At 40.4% G+C, this 15,262-nt stretch overlaps 1 protein-coding gene across 1 annotated transcript in view; it reads right to left on the bottom strand.

Moving 5' to 3' along the window:
• Window positions 1-12,765: 12,765 nt before the first annotated feature.
• Window positions 12,766-15,262, bottom strand: part of cdh16 (cadherin 16, KSP-cadherin) — a gene marked incomplete at both ends in the record, with an annotated part of 28,861 nt that continues 26,364 nt past the window's right edge. Inside the window, 3 exons of the mRNA XM_083999872.1 lie at window positions 12,766-12,866; window positions 13,117-13,233; window positions 13,830-13,946. Of these exons, the coding sequence (XP_083855998.1) occupies window positions 12,766-12,866; window positions 13,117-13,233; window positions 13,830-13,946 (335 nt within the window). The remainder of the gene's footprint in view (window positions 12,867-13,116; window positions 13,234-13,829; window positions 13,947-15,262) is intronic.

The raw sequence follows: 15,262 nt of genomic DNA, 5'->3' as shown, positions 1-15,262 counted from the left end.
AACACAAAGCTGCAGGACTAACAAGCAGCAGAAAAATGTTTTTGAGAATGTAGAGTTGTTCGTGAAAAAAATGCATGCAGCCCCCAGGGCCGTTTACTTTTCTCTGGTTGACCTAAACTAACTGTTATACAATCCCTAAAAAAAAAAATATATGCATAATTTACTTGTGATGAGCAGTGATGTGTCACCCTGCTGAAAAGAGTCTTATTGGAGCTGCGCTGAGGAGGAGAAACTTGTTTATAGTTGCCATGCAGCACAAAAATGGGAAAACCCTGCATTCACAATGTTATTTGGTGAATTAAATGCACTGGTATCTGTAAATAATTGGGGTATTATTAAAGATTAATTTATGTCTATGCAGCATTTTATGTCCCAGCTCACAGCAGGAGGAGCTAAAACCTGGAGAAATCCATTTATTTTATAAGATCATCCCAGCTTTTGTATTTAATAACCAAATTCACAAAATAACATGTAACTTTAGATGTTAAATGAATGTAATGGAAAAAATGGTGCAATATTTCCTAATCACTAGTAGATGTTTACCAGACAGACATGGATTGATATTAAAACGTCATCAATTTGCATCATGGAAAGAGTCAAGTGCTGTGTTTTTGGAGCGTTGGTCATAATAGAGGTAAAAAAAAAAAATTAACATTAAGTAAAAAAAAAAAAAAAAAGTTGAATGTCTTAAAATAGAGTTAAATAATCTGATTTTATTCTTATGAGCTATAAATGTTTTAGTTTGACAGTCATGACGTTGCAAAGGCTCAAACCAGCAGTTTCCTCTTAAAGTAAACCAGATTACTGTATCTGTCCGCCTCATCTTACAGTCCACACACACACACACACACACACACACACACACACACACACACACACACACACACACACACACACACACACACACACACACACACACACACACACACACACACACACACACACACACACACACGTGCACACACAGTCTCTTCTTTTCAGCGGTAAAGCCGAAAACAGGACACTCAACCCGCTAAATCACTTTAAGTTTCTCAATATTGTCAAGGACAGCGACTCTATCTGGCAATCAGGGGACACGGCCATGGTGCAGTTGCCATGGATACAAACAGCACATGTAACCAAACACAAGGGCTGGCGAGCTCATATCGCCCCTACTTGTCTATGAGCCAGTGATCCATCGCCATCACCCTTGTCAGGAAATAAAACCATACTACAAAAATATCTGGCGCTTTTCTCCCCCCCCCCCGATGGCGACACGTGTGTGTTTCTGTAATGTATTAAGGAGCTTTATTTAGCAACACGTTATCTATCTTGTGTTGGACCCTGGACCCTGATCTCTGACTTTATTCCATCCAAACCGAACCGCACGCCAGCTGTCAAGCCGTGGATGCTGATGTTTGGCCTTCGCCCAGGTTCAGGGTCGGGTTTAAGATACAACCATAACAACTTGCCAAACAATATATACCTTTTATGGGTTTTGTATATACACCAAATAATATTAAGGTTGTCAGGCTGTGGCCTTGGCTTGCTGAGTGGATATAAATCACATCAGAAGAAGAAGGGATGAGGTTCCCTCTCTTGGGCCTTGGGCACACTGTTGGTGGTCTGTTATGATAATTAAAGAAAACAGTGGTTCGCCGTCACAGCAGTGAGGTCGTGATCTGTAATTCTATACTTGGCCGTCAGCTCGTTCGCCATAAAAGCTTTGATCTATGGACCGTTTTTCCTGAAAATGTTTGTTGTCCCCCTCAGGCCTTGATTTTTTGGCCTTGTGGGTTAGTTACTCAGTATATTCAGGAAGTGTTGATGGAGATCCTGATACTCAGACTATGAGATATGACCGTCCGTCACACCCTGACATCTGAGTCTGGTTACTCAGGATTGAGCCATGGAGTGAGTGGGCAACAGACACCTACACGGTGCCTCTGGGAACTCGGCTGACTTTACTCTGTGACCCTTCAAGCCCCCCCCCTCCCCTCCCCTCCCTGAGTCAATCCAAGATCCTCTGTTTGCACACAGTGTCTATAGCAACACACACAGTCAGCGCTGCATCAGTGCTCGGTCAATCCCTATTTATTTCATACACGTCTGTTTAAAATCAGCAGTCAGACGCGTTTGGCTCGCCGGGTAGATCTGCAAAACCAACTCCTGGAGACCTAAGAATCACAGATTTACATTCAGAGCTTTTTCACACAAGGTTGAGGAGAGGTGATATAAGCCAGTGGTTGCAGAAGCCCCGAGACAGGTTTCTGTTTTATTGGTGCCATTTCCTTGGTGCAAATTAAGAACATTATGTTGCACTGACTGGAGATGACATGATACATTTTGGAAACTCCCTCTGTTTTGATACCCTTGAAGACTTACCTACTGTAACACACTATAAATTTCATCATGACCTAATGCTGTGTTTTCCAACCTTGGGGCCGGGACCCCACGTGTGGCTGCCTGGAATTCAAATGGGGTTGCCTGAAATGTCTAGTAATAGATTAAAAAAAATACTGATAAAAATATTTGTTTAAACTAATTATTATTCTTTTTAAAATTATGATTAAAAACACCACACACAATCTTAAATAACTCCTATTTACTTTCAATTTCTCGAATATAAATGTCAAATTAATTCTCTCTATCCACTTCGTGCCTTGGTGGCACATAGGGCCTCCAAGTCAAATTAATTGCAGCATATAAAAATATCTGAGCTGGCGTATCTTGATTGACGGCCACAATCACTTGACTGCACATGATCGCCAGCTCGCCAGAAATTTGTGAGGCCAAAATGGGGTCACGAGCCAAAAAAGGTTGGGAACCACTGACCTAATGTCTAATCAGGAGTCGCAGAATCATGCCATTTAACCAGAATGACTGTTGTTTATCAGACATCATGTTTTGATAAGTGTGACCTGCTCCTTGACTTTTTAAGTAGTAACGAGTTTAGAGTCCTGCTGGCAGCGCCATGTGGCTGGACCTGGGTCCCAGTTGTTGCACTGGCCTGAATGCTGATATTAGCATGTTAGCATGGTCATGGCAAGGCTAAAATTCTGCTGAGTGAGTGATATTCTATTAGCATTAGCACTTCATGCACCTAATTAGCAGTGATGATGGGAATGCCTTTAGTTTTGAAGGTATAATCTGGTCATATTGGACAAAGTATTGGACAAACTGAAATTTTGACCTGATGACGGTGCTGATTTGAAAGTGAGTGGATTACAAAAGTTATTACAAGTCATCTTGATAGGTTAATGTGTCATATTTTGGTAATAATATGATCAAGACGTTTGGTTCAACATATGGTGTCACAGTGGCGCTAGAGAAAACAAGATGACATAAAACAGTAAGATGTATGTGGAGCATGGATGTCTGTGAAAAATGTGACAATCAATCCAGTAGTTTGAGATGTTTCATGGGACCAAGCTATATGGTGACTGAGAATAGATGGTTTGACCTTACAGACACTTGTATTACACCATAAGTACTTGGATTTGAGAAGATTTAGATATTAACAGATTGGCTAAGTGAGGGGATGGCCCATTTGAAATGAGGTTGTATGTATGCGTAATATAATATAAAAGTTATCAATAGTGCTTGTTCCTTGAACTTTAGCGACAAATCAAACATTTAACTTCAATGCAAGTGAAGCAGAGTGAAACAAAGGTTTATTTAAATTCCATACCCAGACAGAGCCATTAAAGAGTGATCTGATAACTTAATGGGTCTGACTGGGATAGACCCATGTGATCATCTCTCTGCCTGTCTCTCTGGATTGTCTCCAAAAACATCACAGGCCTTTGGCCAGTTTGATCCCTGCCGCATCTGCTATCTGCTGCAAGTCCCACAACCAACCACCGCCGACACATTCAAGTCAGAGGGGTCAGTCATGCACCCAGAAGCGTCACAAGTTTCCAAGATCCCTATCCCCCAAGCCCAATGGGTCAAAAATAGTCGCCGTTAGCCTTTTATAAATCAGAGTGTTTCTATAAAAAGCCTTTGGCTGACCAGAAACCTGGGCTGAAGCCACATCACCCTATCTTTAGCTTTATTTATGTCCTGGTGTTGACAGCACCACTTGCAAAGCTTTCCAGTCACTGTTCAATAGGTCACATGTGTGCCGAGCCCTCGGCCCGATGCTGGAAAGCACTGTCAAGTAAAAACAGTAATCAGTGGGCCTACAGTGCTGGACAGCCTACATCCCATAGAGAAACAAAGCGCCTAACAGCTGCTGAGTTAACGGCTTGATGATTCTTGCCCTCAGATTCTTTCCATCCACTTAGTGTTTATGGAGCTCTGCTCTGATGACAGATAAGCATGACCACGATTGTGAAATGATGATTGGCATTATTACAACTGTCACATGACAACAACTATTGTTATATTAAGGCTGTGAAAATAACTCACTCATAACTGTGGCTTTATTTCAATGTAGGCCATTGTCTTTTCTTTCATATTTTTCATGGCAAGTTGCTCATACCAGCGACAGCCTCAGTCTGTCAACCTTTTACTGCTACGTCTCATTCAGGAGTTCAAATAAAGCAGACAGCGTTATCAGTCAACTTACAGAAGCAGACACACACTGAGTAATAGATGAGAGCAGGATCAATGAAGACAAATATGAACTACAGATGAATATTGGCTGAGGAGAAAATGAGTGGAATATGCATTTAACGTGTAAATGTGTGTCATTAAATGGATATCAGGGTTTAAAATCAGAATATGATGTGCTCAAACATGTCATTAAGATGCATCCCGGGAATATGGACATGCAGCATTGAGTCACTAAGCAAACAAACGTGAATGAGTGCAATTGTTAAGAGCAGTGGCTGGTTTGAAAAGCCAAACTCTTTTGGGAGATGCAGATTGGTCCGTCCTGAGGAAACTCCGAGGACAAGGTCAAAGCCTTTGTGACATCCAGTGGAAAAACTGAGTCCTTCAGAGCCTGTTGCTCTCCTCTTCTTCTCTGCTTTGAAATCTTCTATCAAGAAAATTTCTGAGTCAGTTTGCCCACACAGGGACACTCAGGTCTCATCCCACTCAAGCTTCAGTTCATGACTGATGGCAGAGGCCGCATTTCACGATGAACAGAGATGTAGTGTAGGTGGACTGTGTGTGTACGTTTGTCTGCATCTGTGTCTCTGTGTGTAGGCTTGTTACTCTCTTCTCAAGACCGCAGCATTGTTACTCTACAGCCTTGGATCTCCTAAATGTGTGGGCTGCCGTGTTTTAATGTACACACACACACACGCACACACACACACGCCTGTTGCTGTCTCCGCTGAAATGACTGTTTTAACCGCTCGGTGGAAAGGTGGTCATCATTTCTATTTATAACTCCTGATTGAACCATGAATTGATCTGTGTTAAGTCTGAGGAGTGTAATCATGCAAATGTCTGTGCCAAGATGGAGATGTGTCAGCGCCTGTAGACGGTGTGTGTGTGGGATGAGTGAGTCTGAGAGGAGCCAATAATTGGAACATTTTCATGTAATTGTTTTTCGCTGTAATTATTTGTATGCGCTGACCGTTCAGCGCCTGAGGTCAAAACGCTTGGAAAATGGAAGCAAATCGACACAAGATTCTATCAAGAAAAGATCAAAACAGTGTGATGGAAATTTCCAGAGCAGCTATAATGGTTTGCAAAATTCCTCATGCATTGGTGGAAGAAGTGTTAAAATAACGTAATGAAGTAAAAGCAACTTGTTCTGACTGACACTGCATGTTATTATATTACTGGATGATAATAATTTATATATCAGTTGATAAACTGGTAATCTGAATGATTTCAAGTGCTTCACATGTCAAAAAATTATAACATATCAATGTATTTATGTATTTTGTTATTTTTTATGTCAAATTTAGAGACGTTTTTATGGAAAATCAATGAAAATCAACTAGTTAAATAAATGTAGTGGAATAAAAAAAGTGCACAACTCAAACTGTGAAAGGTTTTCTGTAAGAAGCTCGTATAGTGTTATTTTAGTGTTTTTCTATGTTCCACGTTTTTCTCTTTCTCATGTTCATTGCTCGTTTCGATCTCTCCACATGTGCTGTGATTTTTCTGACTGGAGGCGACCAGAATAACACGCTTGGTGCGCTTAACGTAACAGAATAGGTTTGATGAGACTTTCATTGCCACATGGATATTGTATCATTCAGCACCCTTTGTCCTGATCTCATGATGTGATCCCTTTGTGATCCATGTTTTCATGGACCTCTCCAGCTGTAGAGCACGCTTCGCTCAGTGCCTCTATCTCACTCTCACGTGGCTTTTTTCACAAGTGCTGTGTGGAATATATTAAAGCAGGGAACCATATACGTATATAGGCCTAATGTGTTGTATTTGAGATAAGCCTGGTGATACTTTTCATTTTTCTTACTGTCAACAAATCTAATGAAAAGAGAAGAAAAAACACACACAAATGAATTGATTCTACTCATTAGTATTATCTCCACAGCACAAGCCTGATGCAGCTTATTTCTCTGTGCCTCCACTGTCGCCCAAATTCACATCACTGAGCTACACAACTGAATTGAATCACTTCTTTCTTCATTAAAACAAAACCCAGGCAGTCTACCTTATTTTGGGTCATTTCCACATACAGCATCCTGCTGCTGTTAAGACTCAACACTATGAATAGTCTCCAGGAAGGGCACTTTTAACTCCTGTTTGGATAGTGATTAGTAAAAACTACATTTCCCAGGAAATTACTGAGCCTTTTTTAAAATAAACAGTAGCCTATAGTGATTCTGGTTTGAGGCCATAATGTTGAGGGAACATGGGAAAGTACTGAGGGATGGAATAACATCATGTTCTGTTCTTTTCATGGGATTTATGAACAATAAAAAAGACTATACACTGTATTATGTCAAATGATTGTTGCCGTTTGGATTATTTCGGATAAATGTGTTTCATTAATATGCTGATGATCCATGATGGGTCATCATGGAGATAGTGGGGTTGTATATTCCATCATCATCCAGATGGGGCTGAACTGTTCACTGAACGTATTAAATAAAATGTATACAAATTTTGGTAGAAATGACTTGGAACAAAATCTTTCTCATCAAAATACATATCTCTTTTATAAACTCAGAGTTCTCTCGTCAATTTATGAGGAATATAAACAAATCTAACCAGGTAAACCTGGAATAGCAAATCTGAAATTTGTTATATATCACTACACAGCTGATCTACCACCAAACACTTAAACTTGAGATGTGAACCCTTCATAGTTGATGTAAACTACATCAGCTAATGGGGATCCAAATCAAATCAAATCAAATATATATATATAGAAGGGGCAAAGGCATCTTCAAAGTGCAGTACAGTGGAGCCTGGTTTCTGGTTCGGGATTAAATAGTTGATTTCCAGCTTCCTGTCTCGATAGTCTGAAATATAAGAGTGATTACAGTCTCCAAAATGCCATAAATAGCAGTGACGCACAAACTCTGTCAAATGTCCATTTCATGTGACAAGCAGTTTAGCCTGTTTTCCTGTTCAGAACATCAAATTACTGTATTGAAAAAAAAAAGGATTATAACTGAAAATAGAATCAGAACCATTACTTTTTTTCTATGTGTGTGTGTGCGTATGTGTGTGCTGTTTCTCTAAACAGTCCAATTCTCACATGTCTAAATGAGCAATGTTGCTGCACAAAAAAAACCCTCATCCTTTTTTATTGGTTATCTCTATGCAAAACTGCAAACATTTTTTTTTTTTGGGTGAAATCTGCTTCTGTTTCTGGAGCACAGTGACGGATGGATTCAGATCCAATACTAAAGTAAAAACCACTTAAGTCCTGCAGTGTGAAATGTAACTACAGAAGTATTTTCCAGAAAAATGCACTTCATGTATAAATAAGTGAATAAAAAAATACATAAATAATGATGAGTGTCTGTAAGGGTTCATATTATTATTTGGGGGGTTATTATAGTTGTTGTTATCATTGTTACTGTACTGAGTAATTTTTCCAAAACAGTGGCCACTGCTGCAACTACAGACGATTTTGAGATAAAGCTAAATACCAAAGTTCAGCCACATACCACATCACCACAATGTCTGACTCCAGCCAGTGACCTTTGACTCCTCATGTTTCCTGTTTCATGGAAGTAAACAGCAGAAATAATTTAGCCAAAAAACGCTCTACAGTGTAAGCTACTGGTACAATTAGAGAGGTTTCAGTATATACATGGACAGCAATTAGCCACCATATCAAATAAGCCTGCAGCACTGTGTATAAACTCCACTGTTTATTTATAAGGCTGTGAGACTTCTTTTAAAATATAACTCTCATGTGGAATGGCAGTAGTACAACATCACCCTCTGACTGTGCTCTTCTAATAATTAATGCTTAAGTACAGTACTTGAGTTGTACTTGGTATTGTGGTATTTATATTCCAGCGGCGCTGTGCCAGAGCTGTAGCCAACAGGATTGACAGCTTCTCACGCTGCCGGTGACAGTGCTATGTGAGAAACAAGCAGCCTCGCAGCCACAGGTCAACTCCTCTCAATCCAAATTTTTTTAAGCTGAAAGAAAGATGGATCGTACAGATAAGTTTGTTCCTCCGGGGTTTCCCCCCCCTTCGATTTCCCTTCCAAAGACAAGCACTGTTTGTTAAAACACCAAGAGTGACTCTCTGAGCCGCTGCCAGATCAACTGTCAGAGTGTGGTTACAAAAGTGGACAGCTGGAGCACATCAGGCACAATGATGCAACATAACGCACCAGTGCGTTGTGTCACTGCTGTGCAGCACCATTCCTGTCAGGGAATCAATTTATCGTGCAAATGGAAAACCCCGATAGCCCCTGACCTTTCTCAGCTGCCAGTAATTACAGACAATTTATATTAGTCAAACATAATTTAGTGAAAGAGCAGGGGATGCTGAAGCAGCCGAGGACAAGTTTATTCCCACACTCCACGGGCCACTTAATGCCACAGCTCTTGAGGTCATTTCAAAGGAAGAGCGTTCATGGTTTTAACCTTACAGAATTTAAGTTTCCATTAGAACAAGGCCTTTCCTGGCACAAGCTTTCACTCCGCAGATTTCCTAATGAAGGCCTGTGTGTGCTCTGAATGCAATCAACCGTATTAAATAAGACGAAAATAAGGTGTTTGCCTCCCTCCAGATGAAATGTAATCAAACTTACTGTAATCAAAATGCAAATGAGCGTTGTATATATGAATCTGTGCCTCCTCTCCACACCTCTGTGACGTACAGAGATGTGGCAAATCACTCAAATCAACAATGAAATGCAACTCACGAATACATCTTCCTCAGCCTCCGAGTAGATCCGTATCACAACAAATACAAATTGGATTTCATGCCTAAACCGTCTCAGACACACAGAGCTAAAAACCGATTAACTACGCATCTGATCAGGGCAGTTAAAAACTTCAAATACCTCTGTGCATTGATCACTGGAAAAAAAAAAGAAACCTGGAAAAACAAGAGAAGATTAATTGTCACAGCTTTGGTTTTCCACTGACTCCTGGGGGAAATATTGTGGGATATCTTTAGACATCTTTTTAGCCATTAAACACGTCTGTAGAGATTTTCATTGTAAGCAGCTGCCAGCTGGAGCCTGCAATGATGCTGATGAGAGTGGTGAGAGTGAACCCAAACAATGAAATCCAAATCAAAACAAGGAGCTTAAAGATGCTAAGATGCTCAGAATGGAACAACAGAGGTGATATTTATTAATTATAAATACCAGTGTGAACAAAACAACATAAAATATTGATTACAGCTGCAGGATAGCAAGAGTTCAGGGAGACTCAGGTGGAAAAATGACTGTTTTGGCCAGGAACGAGCGATGTGTCATAATCATAACAGCACCACTTTATCAGAAATGACTTGCAGCAGCACTTGCTACACGGCAACCTTTTAGCGGCTACAGATGGGGAAACTGTCAAGTTGGGAGCCAAAGTGAAACTACTGCAACTTAAAGGAAGCTTAAAATAGCCAAAGCTGTGGGGAAAGTCAGAAACAGAGGGAGAGGAGGGGTGGATGGGGTAGGGGGGGGATTAGGAAAAAAACACTCGTGTCTGCCGGTAATCGAGCAATGGAAAACCAGCCGGCCACTTGGGGAAAAAACCGGCCACTGCTCCGCTGTGCCTGTTCCCGAGTGTCCTTCCATATGTGGTGAATTATCTTTCATTTCCCAAGCTACTTTGGCGTGATTGGAAATCTCACCCCCCCCCTATCTATCTCTGTGGCCCCGCTCCCCACGTTGACCATCTGAACCATCTCTGTCCTCCGAGGGGTCTGTTAGAGCGCATCCAGGCTAAAGTTGGAGGCTCATTACCTCCCTAACGTAACGCTTGACCCTGTGTCACAAGCTAATCCCTTCCCCTCTGCTCTCCCATCTCCCTCAGGGTTCTCTTCAGTGTATTTTTCTTTTACTTGGAGCTATGTTGTGCTTTGATTGGAACATTTAGCACAGATAAAAATAACCTAACATAAATGGACAGTGGGTGTGTGTGGACTATCAGAAGCATTGTCTGTATAGTGGGTGAGTCATGGCGCATTGAAAAATGTCCATTCGAGGGACCATCTAGTCTCAACAGACACATGTTTGTAATAGTGAATATGTAAATGTGGATATTTTCTGATATCATCTAGTCTTTGCTCCGTTCTAACAGTGTTTCTTCCTCCTGCCCCGCTGGAGCAGAGATGCTGAGCAGCTGAGAATGTGGTTTGTTTGAAAGTTTAGTCCACAACAGTCCAGTAACTCTGACCTGGGAGACAAAATAAAATAAAAATAAGCTGCTAACCCTCACCCAGATTAGCCCCGCTCCATTTGTAGTGTATATGTCGTCATCATTTCCAATCTGTGATTCTCTGTGACTCTATTTTTAGGGATAAGGTTAATGTGTCCACACATCTGCCTGTTTGTTACTGATACTACTACTAGTAGGCCACTGATACTCAGGCTCCATGAATACCTAAAAGCTTTACTACTGCATGTGATAGTGAGTGTCATATTGAAATATCCATCTCTAACTATTTAGTCATTAGCTTGCTGTCACAAGGGACATGGTGTTAATAATAAAAATGAATGATGGCTGAATTCCATTTAGCTTCTTCACTTTTCAGGGCCCAGTGTTTGTACCGGTTGTCATGGCTTATTGGGGCACTTGAATAGAAAGGAACCATCAATAATGAACAAATTAATTGAATTAGTTACAAGTCAAAAGGATTTTGGACTTAAACTGTGTCAGTGAGGATTGGGCTCGGCTAAATGGTGTCATATTGTATTGTCCTGATATTGTGGGACAATGAAACAGAGGAGCCAAAACACTGACAAACTTGTCTCATCATGTGGTAATCTTGAGTTTTGGATAATGTATTAGCAAATAATAATCTATAATAATTTCCCTGGTAACTTGTCTTTTAGCTTTGGTGAGTTTTAACTCTACAAACCTCCTGGGAGGAAAAAAAACAAAAACTTACAATTTGATTCACCAGATAGTATCTTTATCTGTTTGCCCTTTTATACTGTAAATGTAGCATATAGGATACAGTTGCTTTATTAGAGATAGCTTAAAACAGGTGCTAGCACAATGGGGCTGATGACAGCAGCGCACTGCTGCAAAGAAAAGAGCTATAGGAGATACTAATGAGCTCAGATGAGGGTTTGTCACAGACTGGGACAATGCAGTTCTACATATTACATGAATAATACTCATTTAATGAAGTTTTATCCTTGAATTTCATGGGTAGCTTCTAACCTCCCGCCCATTAGTCTCTAATATGGTGTGTTCAAGGAACTTCATTTTCATTGCATCGCCGCCCCCTTTTTCTCTTCTCACAGTCAAGCATGAACAATTATCCAAAAGCGATGAAACTTTTGTCTGAACAGGCTAATGGATGAGCATGTAGTATCTGTTTAATTTGTGACGCATTGTCTTTTGTGGATGAGGGTGGAGGGGCTGATTAGTTCATCGGGCACCGTGGGGTAAGTGTCATTCAGTGGATCTTCAATTGTTGAGCTATTCATAGCAACACTTAGGTCTGAATATAGCGTCGCTGGCCTGTGAGGTCGTCTGGGTCAGCGTTAATAAAGCCTCAATCACAGAGACTGGAGGGCACTGCTAATGCAGTTACACACAGTACAATTTCAGGCTGTCTCATTAGATTAAAAGTGTTATGGTTTATAATGTGGAAGACTGCACGTACTGTAGCTACAGAGGTGCAGGATTTTGTGCAGTAAATGATAAATTGGTGCACAGGTAAGATGTTAAAAACAATGCAGTTAATATTAGAATGAATGGGACCTAAAGAATTGCAGGTAAAATGAATGTGGTGCAGGGAACATGTTTTAATTCTGTTGAAGTTATACATCAGATTAAATCGCATCTCAGCATTTACAGGCATGTTTCCTCTAAATTTAAGGTTTTACAACAATCTTTTTGTAGCAATTTGTCAAAATGAATAATTAATAATTAATAAAATATTATTATAATTCAATGATCTAATGATGTGTCAACAAAGAGATAACAGGTACATACTATGAAAGAGTATTGTGTTGTTTATACAGTATATAGCAATAAAAAATGTGTTATGTCTTAGCACTGAACATGCATTAGACATCTCGACTTAAATATTTTGTGATTTTGCGCTTCAGGTATGTGTACATCTAAACTTTAACCCAATAACTGAAATATACATTCACTTTTAGACATTCATGGTCACTTAATGAATTCACAATGATATTGGTCCAGTTGGCCGAGGCAGTGAGCAGATGAACAGATTTATACAGAATCACCTTAATTCAGATGGAAATCTTCAGGGGAACTCTCTCCTGGTTCGTTTTGCTCGGTCTTTTGGGGTTCTGATAGGACAGTCTCACAAATACAACCACCAGGATGATTCCTGAAATTTACCAAAAAAAGAAAGAAAAAAGAATGAAATAAAACATGAAGCTACTCAGAAATATTGCTGTCATTGCTTATTTGTCTATTTTGAATTTTCACAAAATCATGGAGCCATAGACAATGCAGTCTTGACAACCACATACTATGAATAAATATAAATATAAATGGTGCCTCTAATGCAATCTGAATAGCACAGATGTTTGTTTTATGGAGGGATTGAACTTGTTTTCATCACCCTCTCTGCTTACCTATGACTGCAAAGGTGCCAAGCAGGATGCCCACTGCAGACTGAATAGTTGGCATGCCCTGCAACTGCTTGGCAGCCATTTTGCAATTCCCTCTGACGTTGCAGGGACACACTGTGACTAACAGGAGAGGAAACAACAAACAAAACTCTCAGATCAGGGGAAGAACCCAGTGATAAAAAAAAAGAAAAAAATCTGGTACTGTATGTTCTGGTTGGATTTTGTTTAAAATAGTCCTACTCAAGACAAAAACACACTACCCTGCTTATGACATAATACATTTGAGGAGTATAAATAAGTTTGACCCCATACATATATGACTACATTTGTTATACAGTATCAGACATAAACAATTAACTTTATATAGAAGTGGGCAATACAAGATATCATTTTTAAACATGACTCCAATCTAGCAGCAGCTTCTTCTCTTTAAAAAAACTCTAAAGCAGTTTATCCTGGCATGTGTAAGAGAAGCTACAGTATGTGTTGTTTTCTGTTATGTATATAAGGTGTCAGAAGGTTACACAGGGCAGAGCACAGTCTTAAGAGAGCTGTGTAATCACAGGCCTGGAAAAATCATTAGTATCATTAATAAACAAGAACAGAGTTAGGTCAAGCTGGCACACAGGGGTTGATCTCTATCGATTGTTCCTACACTCCCGTCCCATAACCCCCCTGTGCTCGCTTCAGCTCATCAGCAGGAGTGTCAGCATTACCTGGCAAGTTTATGAAGGTGCTCCTGGGAGGCGAGCTGCTGTCAGAGATAGTGAAGGGCACCGTGTAGACCTCGGGGGCCAGGTATGGGATGTTTAAGGACAGGTTGGTGTGTGTATCTGAAGGACAGAACACTTGATTGTTGGTTAAGAGAATGACACAAAAGCAATTACTGTTATTTCCATTATTACGTCTTGATTAAATCTCATTCTGACCAAAGCTCAATACGACAGAACAGCTGTAACCTGAGGTCCAATTTCTAAACTGCATTCTGAAGTTAAAGGGATACTTCACCAAAAATCGTGATCTTTGTTTTTAGCCTTGTTGTAGCAGTAGCTCCCAGTGGCTCTGTTGATGTTTGTGCGCATGCACGAGATTTACTCTGAGATGTTCTTCCGTGTTTACATCAAACATCCAATGGTTTAGCGTTTTGATAACTCCAAAAGTTCTCCAAACCCTTTCTTGGCATGACAGCGAGTAGAAAACTGGTGAGTTATCGATTTTGGGTGAATTATCCCTTTAATAGAAAAAATAAAAAACAGTTTCCTACGTATATGTGTTTGATACTTGTATTAGAGCAGGAAACATACAGACAAGAGGCATCACTTCCACTGCATCCCTGCCCTGTGCATGTCAGATTAAAAAAAAATTGAGTCTGATACACTGACTCATTGTGTCAAGATTTTACTATGAAAAAGTCATCACACAATACAGTACAACTACATAAGTGCACAACCCACACGGTGTGAGGGAGTGACTCAGCTGTGCATGGAGTGGTCTGGAGTGTGTATGTGTGTCTTTATCTTATCTCTGTGAATCAGGCTAAAACACACGCCTGGCCGTGTGACGTAAAAGCCCTGTCCTGCGAAGGAGAAACATTTTATCAAGCTGTTTGAACCCTTATCTGGGGTCTTAAACTCTATATACGCTTGCACCTCTCCCATCTTTCCCCTTCATGTTCCATTTGTCAGCGAGGGGGGCAGCACGAGCTGTGCATGAGCTGTGCACTACTTCTGAAGAGGCTGTTAATGTATTTATCCCCTCTCTGCACTGTTTCGCCTCTGATGTGACATTTTCTCAGGGTGGATCAGTGACCGGCGAGATACACAGAATCACTGTGGATAACTCTGAGAGCAGAGAGTGTGAGTGTGAGAGCATTTTTCCAGGACAGTGCTGTTTAAAGATGTTCCAGTCTGACTGGATCCATCTTATTTCTCTCAGATATTAAGAGTGGACTTGGTGGAAGAAGAGCACACTCTCTAATTAGATGAAAAGAACTGTATAGTGAGTATTTGGACATGGTGCATTTGAGAGTCTCTGAAAGACCGGAGATGAATAGTCAGGCACATGCACACACATTTTTTTTTTTATGAATGGTTGTGGTAGTCTCACGCGCACACAGGCAACTCTGAGACTGGCACAAGTACACATTATT

Source organism: Trachurus trachurus (genome assembly GCF_905171665.1).
Source record: "Trachurus trachurus genome assembly, chromosome: 3".
NCBI classification, from domain to species: domain Eukaryota; kingdom Metazoa; phylum Chordata; class Actinopteri; order Carangiformes; family Carangidae; genus Trachurus; species Trachurus trachurus.
The sequence above is the reverse complement of the archived record's forward strand: the minus strand, read 5'-3'. Positions and strand labels throughout refer to the sequence as shown.